At 36.1% G+C, this 17464-nt stretch overlaps 1 protein-coding gene across 1 annotated transcript; it reads left to right on the plus strand.

Moving 5' to 3' along the window:
- Positions 1-157: 157 nt before the first annotated feature.
- On the plus strand, positions 158-12160 carry crtc2 (CREB regulated transcription coactivator 2). The gene is made up of 14 exons (XM_048201603.1): positions 158-506; positions 1545-1646; positions 1789-1881; positions 3662-3723; positions 3892-3960; positions 4154-4254; positions 4664-4734; positions 4971-5014; positions 5094-5287; positions 5409-5860; positions 6856-7566; positions 7661-7717; positions 7846-7984; positions 10841-12160. The coding sequence occupies exons 1-14, from the start codon at positions 327-329 to the stop codon at positions 10942-10944; spliced, it is 2379 nt and encodes a 792-aa protein (XP_048057560.1). The 5' UTR covers positions 158-326; the 3' UTR covers positions 10945-12160.
- The last annotated feature ends 5304 nt before the right edge of the window (positions 12161-17464 follow it).

Here is a 17464-nt window from a genome sequence, read left to right on the forward strand (position 1 = left end):
TATATTTCAGTACTAGTATTTCAACGTTTACTTTAATTAGGATTTTTTTTTTTAATGCGACAGAAAGTCTGGCAACAAAACTGTCCACAAAATAGCCGTAAACTACGTTTCCCAAAATACCAGAGTTGTTTTTCTCCTCCTCGACAGTAGTTGGGCGTGTGCACTTCACAGATAACGAATGAGCTTGGCAACGATGTTTACTACAGCGTTCAGGACTACATTACCCACAATGCATCGCTCACCGTTGTCAAAAGTATTGCTTTCTTGGGTCACTTATCGAACTCTGGCCGTGTCAGCCAGTTTACTTTCTCTTATTTGACGCAATAATGCATCTATCAGGCGCTGGGCTTGGGGAAATAGGACACGGACAGGGGCCCGGAGCCGGACCAGCGCCAGGAAGCTGCAATCCGCGGAAATTCAGCGAGAAAATCGCTTTACACAATCAGCGACAGGCTGAAGACACAGCCGCTTTCCGAGAGGTTATGATGGACATTACTTCCATCAGGGTGAGTCCAGCTCAATACAGCACATGTCAGGCGCGTTTACGACAGTTGTCTCATGTTTGACCTGGATTCAATTATAATGTTATTGCGGCTGAAGGGACTTAAACTCTGTTTTATTGATTCCTGACAACAGGTCAGCTTTAGCTGGGTGTTCTTAGGAAGTGCGATGTCAGAAACAAGAAACCAAGAAGGAAGTAAATTATGTACTTTATAATATAAACAGTTATGCTTGTCTTTGTACCCGTTTAATCTCATTTTTCAAGTATTTTACTTATGCATGCCTCTTGTAAAATAATACTAATATAATATATCATTATTATATTTCTTAAATAATATTAATAATTTAAGTATGTTGAATACTGAATGGAAAATATCCACTTGTTGGTCCATAAGATCTAATTTTGAAGTTTCAAACAATGAAGTAACATAATTGCATCAGGAAAAAGTAATTATTGTCCACAAATAAATGCATGTTTCTTTGTACTTTCAATTGTTTTATTTAATGTACCAATACTTAATATGAATCAATCAGCTACATGCTAAAAATCAGGCTCAGATGTGCGATCATGACTTATATGAGACCGCAACCTTTATAATAAATAACAATAGACCCTTAAAATATTGTATGTACCAAATATGGTAGTTTTATGAAGGGCAAACTGGTGTTAAACAGTTCTGTATCTATTTACAGCAGATGCTTATAAAAGGTTCACAGGAAATCTAGACAGTACTTTCATTTGTTTTTTTTAGACCCTTCAAAATCAAAAAAGTAAATTGGTTACAATCTGTATATGGACTCGTGATTCAGCAGGTCCACATGGATTATGTCAATGCACATAAATAGCACTTTGACAGTCACTCATCCAGGGTCTGTTTCATGTCAGTGTTGCAGACTGAGGCAAAGGGATCTGTAAATCCCAGGTACGGTGTCTGTTTTAAATTATGATGCAACAGGCGTTTGTTCCCCTGAGGGTAAAGCAGTGAGAGTGTGAGATTTGTGTTTGTGCTGCTGTGACCAATGGGCATCCATTCCCTCCTCAGGTTCAGGCTGAGAGAGTTCGGCAAACCAGAGACGTGGTCCCGTACTATGGAGGATCACTGCCAAATGTCAATCAGATCTCAAGATGCTCCACAGAGGCCCAGGTGAGGGATACTGATTGCATTTATTTTAGTATTATATTATTATGCCCTCCTTTTTAAGTGAAGTAGAAATGATGTTTCTTTTTCAATGTCAGGATTTTTCTTTGAATGAATTGCATTTGATTTGCCTTTCTGCTCTATACAGTACCCGAGTTATCTCACACAGCAGCTCCTAGAGGCAGATGAAGAGTACAGAGACGTCCAGCCTAGTCCTCTTGGCAGGCCGCACAGGAGACATGTATCCCCACTTTAACAATGGCTGATAAGGTTACACTTTATTTCAATGATCCTCTTTAGACATTATATTAACTACTTTGCAACTACATATCAACTAGTCTTGCGTAGCCAGATCTTCAGACTGACGGCAGTCTGGACTTTATAGCAGGATTCACTGATCAATTGGTTTCTTTACATGACCGACATGCGACAGGAGTGTGAAAATGTAAATTCGATGTATCCACAATAACAATAACAGGCTGGCATGCAAATCATTTAAGAAATTTTACTGCAACAATGGTGCTGTGAACTTCACATACACTGTAAAAAATTGTTGGTTTAACTGAAAAAAGTTGCCTTAAAATTTTGAGTTAATACAATAAAGACGACTGGTTTAATCAACAGAAACTCAAAATATTATGTTATCTGAAACACATTAATTATCTACGGAAGAGGATTAGGGCCATGCAATAATAAAAAAAATAATACCATCTCGATATTAAAGTTGTTAAATTTCGAGAAAAAAGTTGAGATAAAATGTTGAGAATAAACTCATTAAATTACGAGAAAAAACTCGTTAAATTTCAAGAAAAAAGTCGAGATTAAATGTTGAGAATAAACTCATTAAATTACGAGAAAAAACTCGTTAGATTTCGAGAAAAAAGTCGAGATTAAATGTTGAGAATAAACTTGTTAAATTACGAGAAAAAACTTGTTAAATTTCGAAAAAAAGGCGAGATAAAATGTTGAGAATAAACTCATTAAATTATGAGAATAAAGTAATTAAATTACGAGAAAAAAGTCGTTAAATTATGAGAACAAATTCGTAATTTAATGAATTTGTTCTCGTAATTTAACAACTTTTTTCTCATAATTTAATGAGTTTATTCTCAACATTTTATCTCGACTTTTTTCTCGAAATTTAATGATATTTTTCTCAATTTAACGAATTTGTTCTCGTAATTTAACAACTTTTTTCTCGTAATTTAATGACTTTATTCTCAACATTTTATCTCGACTTTTTTCTTGAAATTTAACTATTTTTTTTCTCGTGATTTAACGAGTTTATTCTCAAATTGTTATTGTGAATATACATATATTTTTTCTATTTATGATATTCATGTTTTTAACTGCATTAAATGCAGTTAAAAACATTTGTACAATATTACACTACCATTCAAAAGATTATTTAAGATTTTTTTAATAGAAATTAATACTTTTATTTAGCAAGGACTAATTTTTTTCAAATAAATGCTGTTCTTTGAACCTTTTATTCATGAAAGAATCCTGAAAAAATGTGTCACAGTTTTTATAATAATGGTGATAATGCATCCCTGCGGTATAAAAGTATTCATTTCTTAAAAAAAAAAAAAACCTTACTTAACCCAAGCTTTTGAATGGTAGTGTATCACAGTTTCCACAAAAATATTAAACTGCAAAAATAAAATTAAATGTTTATTGAGCAGAAAATCAGCATAATATAATGATTTTTGAAGGATCATGTGACACTGAAGACTGATGCTGAAAATTCAGCTATAATAGAAAAGAGTTATTTAAATTTGTAATAATATTTCGTAATATCACTGTTTTTACTGTATTATAGCGCGAGAGACTTCTTTCAAAAATATTAAAGAAACCTTACCTACCCTAAACTTTTAAATGCTAGTCTATAATCGGCAAATTATTTTTAAAATACTTATACAGTAATCATAAACAGTTGCAGAATTCATGGAATTTTGTATGTTGCAAAGACTGAGAAGAGCCAAAATTCATTCTTTTTAAGCCTTAACTTCATTTCACAGTTTGAAAGTGCTCCCTATCTCTCTACCCACCTCTCTCCTCCTCGAGGTCCTAACTGGAGAAGGTAAGGTTATTATAAATAAAGTGTGCTGAAGTCTACTACAATCACAACATTACCTTTAGGAGCACATTCATGTGGTTTGATTTTCACAATGAAGTCACCATAAAATGATGAGCTCCCTGAGCTTTTGTTTGTCCTGGTACTTTGAGTAAGTTGCTTGTGTCTAACCAGAAACTGGTCCAATTGTTCTGCCACTGAGAAGAGCCAGATGGTCCGTCTCCCTCTGACAGCTCTAAATAGGTAAGCAGAACTCATAAGTAGACTGCTGATCCAAGATCAGCTCTCGTGCATATATAATAATTGTATTAGTTGCACTCGCTGATCTTTCTAATTGGGGATAAACATGCTTACTCTGGAAGATTTAGAAAATGTTATTGGGTCCCACATCAAGCTGTTTACGCCAATCAATCTCTAATCCTGTTCATCCCCTCAGAACCAACTCTGACTCGGCCCTCCACACCAGTGTGCGAAACACACAATTACATGGCCATCCGAAATCTGGCCAAACCCTGAACCCTCAAACCAAACACCATGGTGAGTTTAACATTTGTTTTCGTGCATTAACTTAGATAGACTACCGTTCCAAATTCTGGGGTAAAATAAAAGAAAACAAAACACTAATTCAGCAAGGACACATTAAATTGATCAATATATTTCAAAATATATTAAAATTGCAAACAATTGTTTTTTTCAAATTATTGTTTTACTGTATTTTTGATCAAATCGATGCAGCCTTGCAGACTTTAAAAAAAAACATTAAAAACTTGCCAACCCCAAACTTTTGCACAGGCAAACATGTGATGGACTATATAATCAGTCAGTAAACTTTACATTTAGATAAAACTGTTTCAGATATAAACATAACATTAAAACACTATATATATGTTTATATGTATCTTGTCTTAAATTACTTACTTATTTTGTATGAAACCTATTCTTCAAGGATTTGCGCATCCTGCACCACTAATTGAAGAAAATATTCAAGAGGAGACACAATCTCCCAAACTAAAGAAGGTATTTATTCTGCCTTATTGATAAATGGTACTTAAGGTGCCCCATTATGCTTTTTCGAAGTATTATTTATTGAATATTACCTTTCATGAAGTGTGTAATATAGCTGTTTAATGTGAAGTTAAGTAGTCTCTGATCATAGAATGAACCGTTTTCAGACTCTTCGAGAAATGAGGTGATGTGCAATATATATTATGAGGAAATTGAACTCATTATTTCCGTTGCATCTTCTTTTGTAGTTTTCCTCAATGTCATCATCAGATTGTGAAACGCCTGTTATTCAGTAAGTTCCTTTTCACTCTTAGTAATTAAGCTACCCCAGTTTTTCTTCTGTAAACAGTCTTTGTTTGCTGTCTCTCCAGCAACTTCCCATTGCCTGATCAGCAGGTATCTTCCCTCCCTGTCCCATCGGCCCTCAGTACGTGTGGCTCTCTTCCAGACCTCTCCAGCCTGCACCTGCCTTCTCCTCTTCCTTCAGGCCAGGACCACAGCGGTGCGGATCACCTGAACAACGATTCCATGCACCCTGACCTTATGGCTGACTTTAACTTGCCAGGTATGTTTCGGGATTTGCCAGTGTTTGAATTGCAGAGGGTTTTCACTTTACTTATGCCAAGGAACCCAAATTAAAATCACTTTACATGATGCAAATAAATGACACAGTTTTGTCTTTTTAGGTCTGTCCTCATCTCTTCAGGCGTCTTTAAGTAATCCGTTGCTCCAGTCTTCACTCAGCAATCCCAACATCCAGACCTGTCTCAGCAGCCACTCCCTGCCCAGCTCTCTGAGCTCCACTTCCTTGCGCCTGTCACTTAGCAACTCTTCCCTGCAGTCATCGCTCAGCAACCAGTCCCTGCAGTCCTCTCTTAGTAGCTCTTCACTGAGTAACCAGTCCATCCAGTCATCTGCCAGCCGCTGCAGTCACAGCAGTGGAATTGGCGGATCTCCCTCTTGCTCCTCTTCCTCTCTCTCTGGTTCACCACGTGTGACTGGCCTCGCCCATGCCACCACATCACGGAAGAGAGCCCAGCTCAGCCCACTCATTGTGCCCAGTGGTGGAGAGTCCCGCTGGCAGCATGCAAAGCAGTTTTCACCCACAGTGTCTCCAACCATGTCTTCAATATCACAGGCAAGATATGAAGATTGTTGATAATCATACTGTCTGTAGGTCCTTAAAGGATCAGTTCACTTCAGAATTCAAATTTCCTGATAATTTACTCACTCCCATGTCATCCAAAATGTTTATGTCTTTCTTTCTTCGGTCGAAAAGAAATTAAGGTTTTTGAGGAAAACATTCCAGGATTTTTTTCCATATAGTGGACTTCAGTGGGGTTCAACGGGTTGAAGATCCAAATTGCAGTTTCAGTGCAGCTTCGAAGAGCTCTACATGATCCCAGATGAGGAATAAGAGTCTTATCTAGTGAAACGATCAGTCATTTTCTAAAAAAAATGACTGATCTTGCACTGCTCTGCGATGCACCACACATTACATAATCATGTTGGAAAGGCCATGCATGATGTAGGCGAAGAACCGTGGTAGGGTGAAAAACACCATCTCATTTTCTCCTCCAACTTCAAAATCGTCCGACATCGCTGTTTTACCTTTTTTTGTAAAGGCCGTTTGACTTAGTCTTTGCACGTTCGCTTTGTAAACACTTGCTTGGTACTTCCGCCTACGTCACGCATGACCTTTCCAACATGATTATGTAATGCGTGGCGCATTCGCAAGAAGAACATTTGTGGTTAAAAAGTATATAAATTGAAAAAAAATTTTAGAAAATGACATTGTTTCGCTAGATAAGACCCTTATTCCTCGTCTGGGATCATGTAGAGCTCTTTGAAGCTGCACTGAAACTGTAATTTGGACCTTCAACCCGTTGAACCCTGGTGAAGACCACTATTTGGAGAAAAATCCTGGAATGTTTTCCTCAAAAACCTTAATTTCTTTTCGACTGAAGAAAGAAAGACATAAACATTTTGGATGACATGGGAGTGAGTAAATTATCAGGAAATTTTAATTCTGAAGTGAACTAATCCTTTAAAAATCCTTTAAATTGATTATTTTATTTACAATAATATTCTTATATTATCATTTATAATATTTAGTATGAATGTTTCTCACAGGGTGCTCCTCTTCTCAACCCCAACAAAGTTCTGAAGGAGACAAAGCCACCAGCATATCCCTGCACTCAGCACTTCCGATCTGCTCCTCCGCTGTCCCATCAGCCACTGCGGCAATATTTCCAACCAGAGGTGCAGGATCAGTCTATCCCAGAGATGGAACAGTGGATCCAAAATGATCACCAGCCACAACATCAACAAACACACAGTCACACGCAACAACATCACAATCACAAACACAGTCGGCACCTGCAGCATCATTCACAACTGCACGCTAAATATCAACAGCAGTTACTGCATCATTCCCAGACTCACCAACCACATGTACTGCAGCAAGCGATTACCCAGCAGCAGCAACAACAACATCATCATCAGCAGCAGCAGCAGCTGTACGCACAATTGCAACATCACCAGATGTCTGAGGAGCAGTGGCAGTTGCCATGCCAGCAGGGCCAATATCAAGGTCAACAGCTACATCAACCTATGTCTTTCCCCTCTTCGGGTCAGGAGAAAAACTGGAATCGTATGCAAGGCCCACACGGCTTGCAGGTGAAACGTAGACACTGTATGCAGATGCAGGCAGAAGCAAAACCACAATCTAAAGTCGCTGTCCACGAGACTCAAGGAGAGGGACTGAAAGTCCCTCATTGTAAGGAAAGTGAAGTAGATGGAGCAAATCCAGGTTTGGAGGATAAAGGTTTTGAACTGAACAAGGTGAGCCAAGTTTGCATTAGATTGTATGAACCAGACTTGATGATGATGATGATGATGATGATGATGATGATGATAAACACCTTTTTTGTTACAGGAATCATATGTCGGCTTACATCTTACCCCTAGCCAAGCAAAAGCCCTTTCCCAGCAGGTACATTGCCTATTTCATTAATCACCAGCTAAGATTGCACACACATACCCTGTCTTGGCCATATGGTGTGTGGCTGAGCAGCGCCTCTGCATTTATCACTGATTTTGAAGATTTTTATCCCCATGCAGCTTGGAGTACTTCAGAAGGAGCCTCTAGGTGGCGGTAGAGTGTCAGAGCTTAACTGTGAAGCTCCAGAAAGCAGGGAACAGCAGAACCAAAGCTGCAGTGCTGGAGAGACACAAAATGTTTTCAACATCAACTTATCTGGTAAGACTCTAAAAACTAATTCAGGGGACCTTTAGTCATTACTTAAATATATATATTGTTGTGAAATAAAAAATCAAGTTCTGAAATGCTGTTAGACTCTTTACTTGTAATTGTTATTTTATTGAGCTTGGATGACACACAAATTATGCCTATTGATTCGATATACTATCATGACTTGTCATAGTTTAACATTTTCAGTTAATCAAAAATGTATTTAATTTTAAGTTCTGTTAATGTAAAATACAATCTGATGACGTGTAAACGTGTTTCACTGTTTTGAGTTGTATGAACACTTCTTTTAATTTAGACGAACTTAAGTTAAGTGAAACTGGGCTGGGATTTATATTTCCCATCATGCTTTGCCCATGGCACTTGAAAGGGAGAGTAAATGCTAAAATTAAGTGTTATATAATGTTTTTTTACACAAAATTAATGGTAAGGGAGATTTAGCAGTAATTAGTGTGTTGTTATGCTAATTTAGAAGAGTTTCTGTTAATGTGGGTTTTTGGAGATTTACCATCATGGTGACGAGCGGTGCTTGGTAAGTTCATGTTACTTAGAAATGCGTTTTATTGTGTCCAAAAAGTGTCTTCACCTTACTTAAAACATTATGTTGGATCAACTTAAATAGTTGCATTCATGTTGACAATTATTAAGTTCATGTTACTTAGAAATGCGTTTTATTGTGTCCAAAAAGTGTCTTCACCTTACTTAAAACATTATGTTGGATCAACTTAAATAGTTGCATTCATGTTGACAATTATTAAGTTCATGTTACTTAGAAATGCGTTTTATTGTGTCCAAAAAGTGTCTTCACCTTACTTAAAACATTATGTTGGATCAACTTAAATAGTTGCATTCATGTTGACAATTATTAAGTTCATGTTACTTAGAAATGCGTTTTATTGTGTCCAAAAAGTGTCTTCACCTTACTTAAAACATTATGTTGGATCAACTTAAATAGTTGCATTCATGTTGACAATTATTAAGTTCATGTTACTTAGAAATGTGTTTTTATTGTGGCAAAAAAACGTCTTCACCTTATTTAAAACATTATGTTGGATCAACTCAAAATATTGCTTTGAATTAATGTAATTCTCCCAATTGGCTTAAGTTAAAAATTCTAGTGGAAAACGTTAACATATTTTTTTTTTGTTGAACCAATGTTTTATTTTTTAGAGTGAGCCTGAAGTGTAAAACATAGTCAGAAAAACTAATTTTGAAATAGTTTATTGAACCGTTTTTTTTTTTTTTTCATGAGTATTATATTTGATACATCAGGCTTTTGAAATAGGAGAATATGGAGCACACACTCGAGGATAAAAAAACTGAGGCCCAAACTGAGAAAAAATATGCAATTTATTGTAGTTGCTGATATTTATATGGCCAGAAAGTATGATAAAACTCAAGATAGCTTGTAATGTAAATCAATGAGATCTTTATAACAGAAACAATAGTAGCAGAATAATTACATAAAATACAAAATGCAGATCTCGCTGTAGTTTTATTTATTTGTGGGGGGTAAAACATAATGTAATGTAATACAATGGTGATTGAGAGATGTGCAAATAAACGTTCTTCAAATGCCTGATGGATCATATTTGATACATTTTAAAATGATTTTTCTAAAACATGATGTGTGGATAAGTTTCTTCAGTTCAGTAAGTGTTCATCTTGAAATATTACTAACAATATAAAAGACAGTACCTGTCAAAAGTTTGGAAACATTTCAATTTTTAATGTTTTTGAAAGAAGTCTCTTCTGCTTATCAAAGGTTGCATTTATTTCATCAAACATACAGTAAAACAGTAATATTGCAAAATATTTTTACAATTTAAATGAACTGTTTTCTAATTTAATATATTTTAAAATCTAATTTATTCCTGTGGTGGCAAAGCTGAATTTTCAGCACTATTACAGTCTTAAGTATCACATGATCCTTCAGAAATCATTCTAATATGCTGATTTGCTGCTCAAGAAACATTTCTGATTATTATCAAGGTTGAAAACAGTTGTGCTGCTTTATATTTTTGTGGAAACTGTGATACATTTCTTTCAGCATTCTTTCATGAAAAGAAAGTTCAATAAACAGCATTTATTAAATATAAATATTTTGTAACATTATAAATGTATTTACTGTCACTTTTGATCAATTTAATGCGTCCTTGAGGATTAGTATTAATTTCTCTCTTTTTTAAAAAAAAATCTTTGAATGGTATCATTATTACCACAAAAAATGTTAAGCAGCAAAAACTGCTTTCAAAATTGATTAAAAAAAATCTTAAGCAGCAAATCAGCATATTAGAATGATTTCTGAAAGATCATGTGACACTGAAGACTGGAGTAATGATGCTGAAAATTCAGATTTGATCACAGGAATAAATTACTGTTAAATTATATTTCTATTAAAATAGAAATTATTTTAAATTTAATAATATTTCACAATATTGTTGTTTTTACTGTATTTTTGATTAAATAAATGCAGCCTTTGTGAGCAGAAGAGACTTTTGTGTAATGTTTCCAAACTTTTGACAGGTACTGTACTTTATGAAAATCAGTAAAAATTTCACAGCAAAAGAGACACTAAAAGGCCTTTTACTTGCTTAAAAAATATGAAATATAAATCAGACAACAGAAGGCATGTAGTTTTCAGCTTTATTAAGTTTTGATCATGTTTTCAGCTAATTTTGATAATTTAGAGGCCGAAGGGATTTGTAAATCAAAAATGAGCGATTTTGTTGTTGTTTTATAGTCTACATTATAGTGCGCATAACCTACATGTCCTGTCATATTTCATTTTAGATCCTCCTGTCATTCACTTATTTCTCTCACCAATTAATTCTCCATCTTTTTCAGACCCGTCATCCTGGCTGGACCAGGACATATCAGGTCTGCCGGACTCCGTCCTGGAATTTGACCTAGACACTTTTGGCCTGGACAGTAACTTGGGTTGGCCATGAGTGTGTCATAAAAGCGCACAAGAACATCCATATTATGACACGTTTATTTGGACGAGTACCTTTTTAAAGGGACATTTTTGCCAATGAACTTGAAATATAGTCTTTAGAGTCAAATAGAATGTAAACTATAAATTGGCTGAAAGGTCCTTTAAGGGAACAAACATAAAAATTATGTTTTAATAAATAGTTTTTGCACACAGAGGTCTTAGATAGCAGGTCTATGTGCCTTAATATGAAGTTTTAGTTATAAAAAGAACTGAAATAGATTATGTACAGATACGTGTGGTGAAGTTGATTAGGACATGTATATTTTCACATGTTGCATAGCCAGTATAACATGGAAATATAAGAAAATATTTTTGGCCAGTTTAGCCAACTTCTTTAGTTAATCATAATATTGTCATGATGGTAAAATTAAGATAGTAAACATTTTTACTCTAATTATGTCTAACTCCGACTTGGCTTATACATTTGTTTGCATGTTATAGATTTTATGTTACAGTGTTTTTCTGGGGGGTCATTTTTGCAACTTCTTGTAATTCACTGTTGACACCTGCCTTTGAATTTCCATATTATCATTTTTATTGCAGTTTTATCATTCATAATTATATTCATAATGCAGTTTTATTATATTTTCATATTGATTTTGCTTTATCACTCTCTGGTAGAGGTGATATTGTTTTTTTTTCAGTATTTGCCTTCAATTTGAAATCAAATATATTAAGATTTCTCTCAGTATGCATATGCATTTTCATGACTGATAGAATTAGGGTTTGTTTACATGACGACTATGTACTAAAAACAGAAACATTCTCCTTTGCATTTTTTAAAAGTATCAAGTACAGATGACAACGATCCCCATTCACACGGATTCGTGAAAACGACTGTATTATGCTTCCAGGCCAGTAGGTGGCGATGTCACTTTGTAAAGAAAAACGATATGCTTATAGAATGAACACATAATACGCATGCAAATTATGTACTATTCTCACAAATTCGCAATTTTGTAGTTTACACAGAGACAATAACGGTATCGTTTTCTAAATTTCCAGGCCGCCAAAATGCCGTTTTCATGTAAATAAACAGCCAAAACACAAAACGTTTTCTGTTTTTTAGTTGAAAACTGTCATGTAAACGGCCCCCTCATCATATAATTTGAACAGAAACACCATCTGTAAATTCCACGAGTATTGCAATTAAAAAGTGGACTAATGCATCCAAGTGTACGTTTTCAAATATTGTTACTAGTAAGTGTGGAAATGATTTACTAATTTACATCAGGTTCACCCCCACAGATGTCTTTGTGTATTAATATGCAATTTGTACCTAATTTATACTTAGTAAAAGCAAATTTGTCATCTTAATTCTTAAAGCCCATATTAATTTTAATGACTTACACACTATATCCATTGGATGTACAGGAGAAGAATTGCTCAGTTGGTATGAAATGCACATTCATATTTTTTATAACTTCCCAAATACTGTTGTGTTTATGGCATTTATTTATTAAGGCACACTATTTGCCACTGGATATTATGTGTGTAGAATTGTGTGCTTGTGTTTTTGTGATTGCCCACTATCTTCTTCATGCAGTCTTTCAAAAACATCCCAACAAGATTTGCTATTTTATTATAATCATTATCTTTTTTTCTTTATTTTATTTTATTTTATTTTATTTTATTATTTTTAAATATTGCCAAATACATTTTAATATAAATATTATACAAAAAAAGAGAGAGAGAGAGAGAATCCCGCACACTATCAATACTTGCAAAAACGTATCAAAAATATTTTATTAGCAACTTTTGGTTGCATGACCTTCATCAGGCATCTGTTGATATAATATCAATATTATATTAACGCACTGATTTGTGACCAGTGTTGGGGACAGTCACTTTGTTACAATATTGCATTACTACCTTAAAAAGTAACTAATTGCCTTACTGAGTTACTTTTTAAGTATGTGTTTGTTACATTTACTTTTGCATTACTTTTTCTCACCTGGGCTGGTGAGAAGCCCAAAAAAGTTCTATTTTTTGTGCAAATGTAAAGGTGCTTTCACACCAAAATTGAAATAATAATGCTGAAGTAAACCTCCAACACTGACTAGTTTTTATTTTAGTTTTATTGTAGTGGGAACACTTTACAATAAGGTTTCATTAGTTCCCATTAGTTAACTACTTTAGTTAACATGAATTAAGAATGAACTGCACTTCTACAGCATTTATTAATCTCAATTCCTGTTCATTTAAACAATTACTAAAGTTGTGTCTAACATTAATGCACTGTGAACTAACATGAACAAACCATAAACGACTGTATTTTTATCAACTAATTTTAACAAAGATTAATAAATACTGTAACACATGGTTTGTGTATTGTTTGTTAATACATCAACTAATGTTAACTAACAAATTCTTATTGTAAAGTGTTCCCATTATAGTTTTATTAATATTTTGAATTAGCTTTTATTTTTATATTTTCATGTTAATTTTAGTTTAATATATATATTTAAATATTGCTATTTAGGTTTAATTTATTTTTATTTCAGTTTTAGTTTGTATTTATTTCCAGTTAATAATTTTAGTGCTTCAACTTAAAATGATTTGATTATTGCCAAGGCAACATTTCTAATTTCATTTAGTTTTTCAACTAATATTTATTTTTATTTCAGCTTTATTTCAATGAACAGAAACGATAATAACCCTGGTTGTGGTTGCGCTCAACTGGGTAATAATAGGACTTATTGAACTAGATTCAATTTCCACTTTTCCCCATCATTTCCTGTCATCCCTCTACTTTCCTAAAATTATTCTTTGGAAAAAGTGCTCAGATGCTCCATTCTTGCAAGAACTATTACCTCCTTTATCTTTCTCTTCAGATTAAAACTCCCAGTATCTCTTTCCTCCTCTCTTTTTTTCCCTTTATTCCACTTGAATCTTCATAAACCTCTTAATATCATCTCGCGCGCTCTCTGTTATCCCTTGGTGTAGTTGCTGATCCTTCTCAATTTCCTCAAATCTCCCAGTGACAGCAGCACAGGTCTACAGTTGCTATGATATCCTCCTCAATCCTGTAAATGAAGCTGAACCCACAATGCACTGTTGACCAGCCTATCAGAACCTGTATATGACTTATGATTCCTCTCCTCTCTCCCACTTTCTCCCTCCCCAGTGCATAATAGAGTTAACAACATATAAAAGGCATGGAGAGAGCGGTGAATGAGTCCCTAAGTGTTAGGGTGGATTATCCCTGTGCCTGTATCCATGGTTAACTGGGCAGCCATAGAGCACCTAATGGGATAAGGAGAGAGCGGAACAGTAGGTGAGGCCCGTCTGATTCCTTTTCTCTGCTCCGCGTGCTGATCTCTTCCTCTGGCCTGAGGACGGCCAATCCTTAAACTCAAGATGGATATATAACCGGGTGTACAGAAACACTTTTGCTGCTTGTTTTCAGAATGCTTACTCAAATTTTGCTGAGTAATTTTCCCTTCATGATTACTAGTAATGTTTCTAGAGTGCTTGGTTCAAGTGTCTTGAACATAATTAGATTAGGCTGAGAATTACGGTGTACGGACACATGATACTTGGCTATTTTTTTCTATGACACACACACTATATTGCCAAAAGTTTTGGGACGCCTGCTTTTACATGCACATGAACTTTAATGACATCCCATTCTTAATCCGTAGGGTTTAATATGGAGTTGGCCCACTGTTAGATCAAAATCTCAATAATAGGTAGAATATTTGTAGTCTCAGTCATCAGTTAAGAAACAGGCACCCCTGTGATGTGTGGCAGCAGCAGCGCGAGGCCTCGGGAGAATGACCAAGCAGACACAGATCAAGTGTGGTACAAAGCATTCTCAGATTTATTCAGGAAGAAGGGTCATATTTATGTCAAACAACAATCTCCAGGATGGCTTGAGCATCCAATCATACGACTTAAGAATCAAACTTTACCATGTATGGCATTTCATGAAATATAATAACAAATAAGAAATGTATGTGCGTAAATGTGTGTGTGTCTTCAACTTCTGGTTACGTGTGAGAGTGTCAGTGTGTCCAAGGACTACTACTTCTTGTTTTGTCTAAGTAGGTACATGATGTGCACAATGGAAAAATCCTAAGACACAGAGAAAGTCAAAAAGTGAAGCCCAAGAAATAAGAAATTATTTAACAAAGGCCACTTTTATTAATTCGTCAACTGGAATATTCCCATCAACACTTTATTTTTCGTCAGAGCGTATCTAAACAGATCTTCCTCACATGGAGGGATAACCAAAATATTTGCCAGGTAGTTGTGCGTTTAAACAGTACCCTTACAGACAAATCTTCTTGGACTAACTCTTAGAGCTCCATCCAAAGATAACACTACCTATTATGGGATGAGTTCAATCAATCCTACCACCACAGGAAATTATAAAAAAAAACTTACCTGTGCTGAAGGATGACCTCTCAGTCCCCAGTCCCGTGTTTCTTGGGAATATCCCGGACGAGCCCCCAAACTGTGCTGATGGTGTCCACTGAGCCACACCCTCATCCTGCTGATTACATGCTGAGTGAAGCTGAGAGTGAGGGAGAAGAGACAGCGTCACTGAAACGAGTAAATCCAAAACTGTGGGCTAAGCACAAGGACGAAGCAGGCGTTACTGAAAACAAAAACACCAGTCTATGTAAAACGATACCCTCTCTCCAGAGAAAGAGAAGGGCATTGAACCTGTGATTGAAAATTTGTTGAAATGGCATTATTATTAAGACAGCTCAGGCAATTAATGCTTTGTATTGCATTGCAGATGTACACTGACACTCTCACACGTAACCAGAAGTTAAAGACACACACACACATTTACGCTTTGAGGTTGAGGTGCCTGTTTCTTAACTGATGACTGAGACTACAAATATTCTACCTATTATTGAGATTTTGATCTAACACCCACCCTCTGCAGCTATAACAGCCTTAATTCTTCTGGGAAGGCTTTCCACAAGGTTTAGGAGTGTGTTTATGGGAATTTTTGACCATTCTTCTAGAAGCGCATTTGTGAGGTCAGGCAGTGATGTTGCCGAGAAGGCCTGGCTCACAGTCTCCGCTCTAATTCATCCCAAAGGTGTTCTATCAGTGCAGGCCAGTCAAGTTCCTCCACACCAAACTCGCACATCCATGTCTTTATGGACCTTGCTTTGTGCACTGGTGCGCAGTCATGTTGGAACAGGAAGGGGCCATTCCCAAACTGTTCCCACAAAGTCGGGAGAATGAAATGGTCCAAAATGTCTTGGTATGCTGAAGCATTAAGATTTCCTTTCACTGGAACTAAGGGGCCAAGCACATCCCCTGAAAAACAACCCCACACCATAATCCCCCCTCCACCAAACTTTACACTTGGCACAATGCAGTCAGGCAAGTATACCGTTCTCCTGGCAACTGCCAAACCCAGACTCGTCCATCGGATTGCCAGACAGAGAAGCGTGAGTCATCATTGCAGAGAACAGGTCTCCACTGCTCTAGTGTCCAGTGGCGGTGTGCTTTACACTACTGCATCCGACGCTTTTCAATGCACTTGGTGATGTAAGGCTTGGATGCAGCTGCTTGGCCATGAAACCCATTCCATGAAGCTCTCTACGCACTGTTCTTGAGCTAATCTGAAGGCCATGCGATGTTTGGAGGTCTGTAGCTACTGTCTCTGCAGAAAGTTGGCGACTTCTGCGCACTGTGCGCCTCAGCATGCGCTGACCCCGCTCTGTGATTTTACGTGGCCTACCACTTCGTGGCTGAGTTGCTGTTGTTCCCAATTGCTTCCACTTTGTTATGATACCACTAACAGTTGACCGTGGAATATTTAGTAGTGAGAAAATTTCACGAATGGACTTATTGCACAGGTGGCAACCTATCACGGTACCACGCTTGAATTCACTGAGCTCCTGAGAGCGACCCATTCTTTCACAAATGTTTGTAGAAGCAGTCTGCATTCCTAGGTGTTTAATTTTATACACCTGTGGCCATGGAAGTGATTGAAACAAAAGATTGTCCCAATACTTTTGGGAATATAGTGCAGCCCTTTCAAATGCATACAGATTTACTACTGATTTCCATTTTAGTGAATTATTTCATTGTCTTTATATGAAAACAGAGTTTGTGAAGAGTATTCTTTCAGTCAATTGGTGTCTCTCTCACACTGCCTGTTCAAATATTTCTCTAAATACTTCAATTAGTAGCCTATAATGAGAGAGGATGGTCCCCCAGGCAGGCAACTCACTTTACTTAGCATGCAGATCTATTCATATACTGATTCATATGCTAATATCTGCTAATTGAATCAGTTTGTTGGGTGTTTTCATGGTTCTTTAGATCTGACCACACATGGTGAGAATGGTTTACTCAAATTGTCAGACTAATGATAACAAAACAAGGAGGTTAGTTCACACTGCCACATCAAACAGTGTTCAGAAAGTTAGTTCTGTTGAATATAGTGAGTTCAAGTGTTGCACATTTAAAAGGTGAATATTTTAATTATGAATAAGCCT

This window comes from Megalobrama amblycephala, linkage group LG9, assembly GCF_018812025.1.
Source record: "Megalobrama amblycephala isolate DHTTF-2021 linkage group LG9, ASM1881202v1, whole genome shotgun sequence".
NCBI classification, from domain to species: domain Eukaryota; kingdom Metazoa; phylum Chordata; class Actinopteri; order Cypriniformes; family Xenocyprididae; genus Megalobrama; species Megalobrama amblycephala.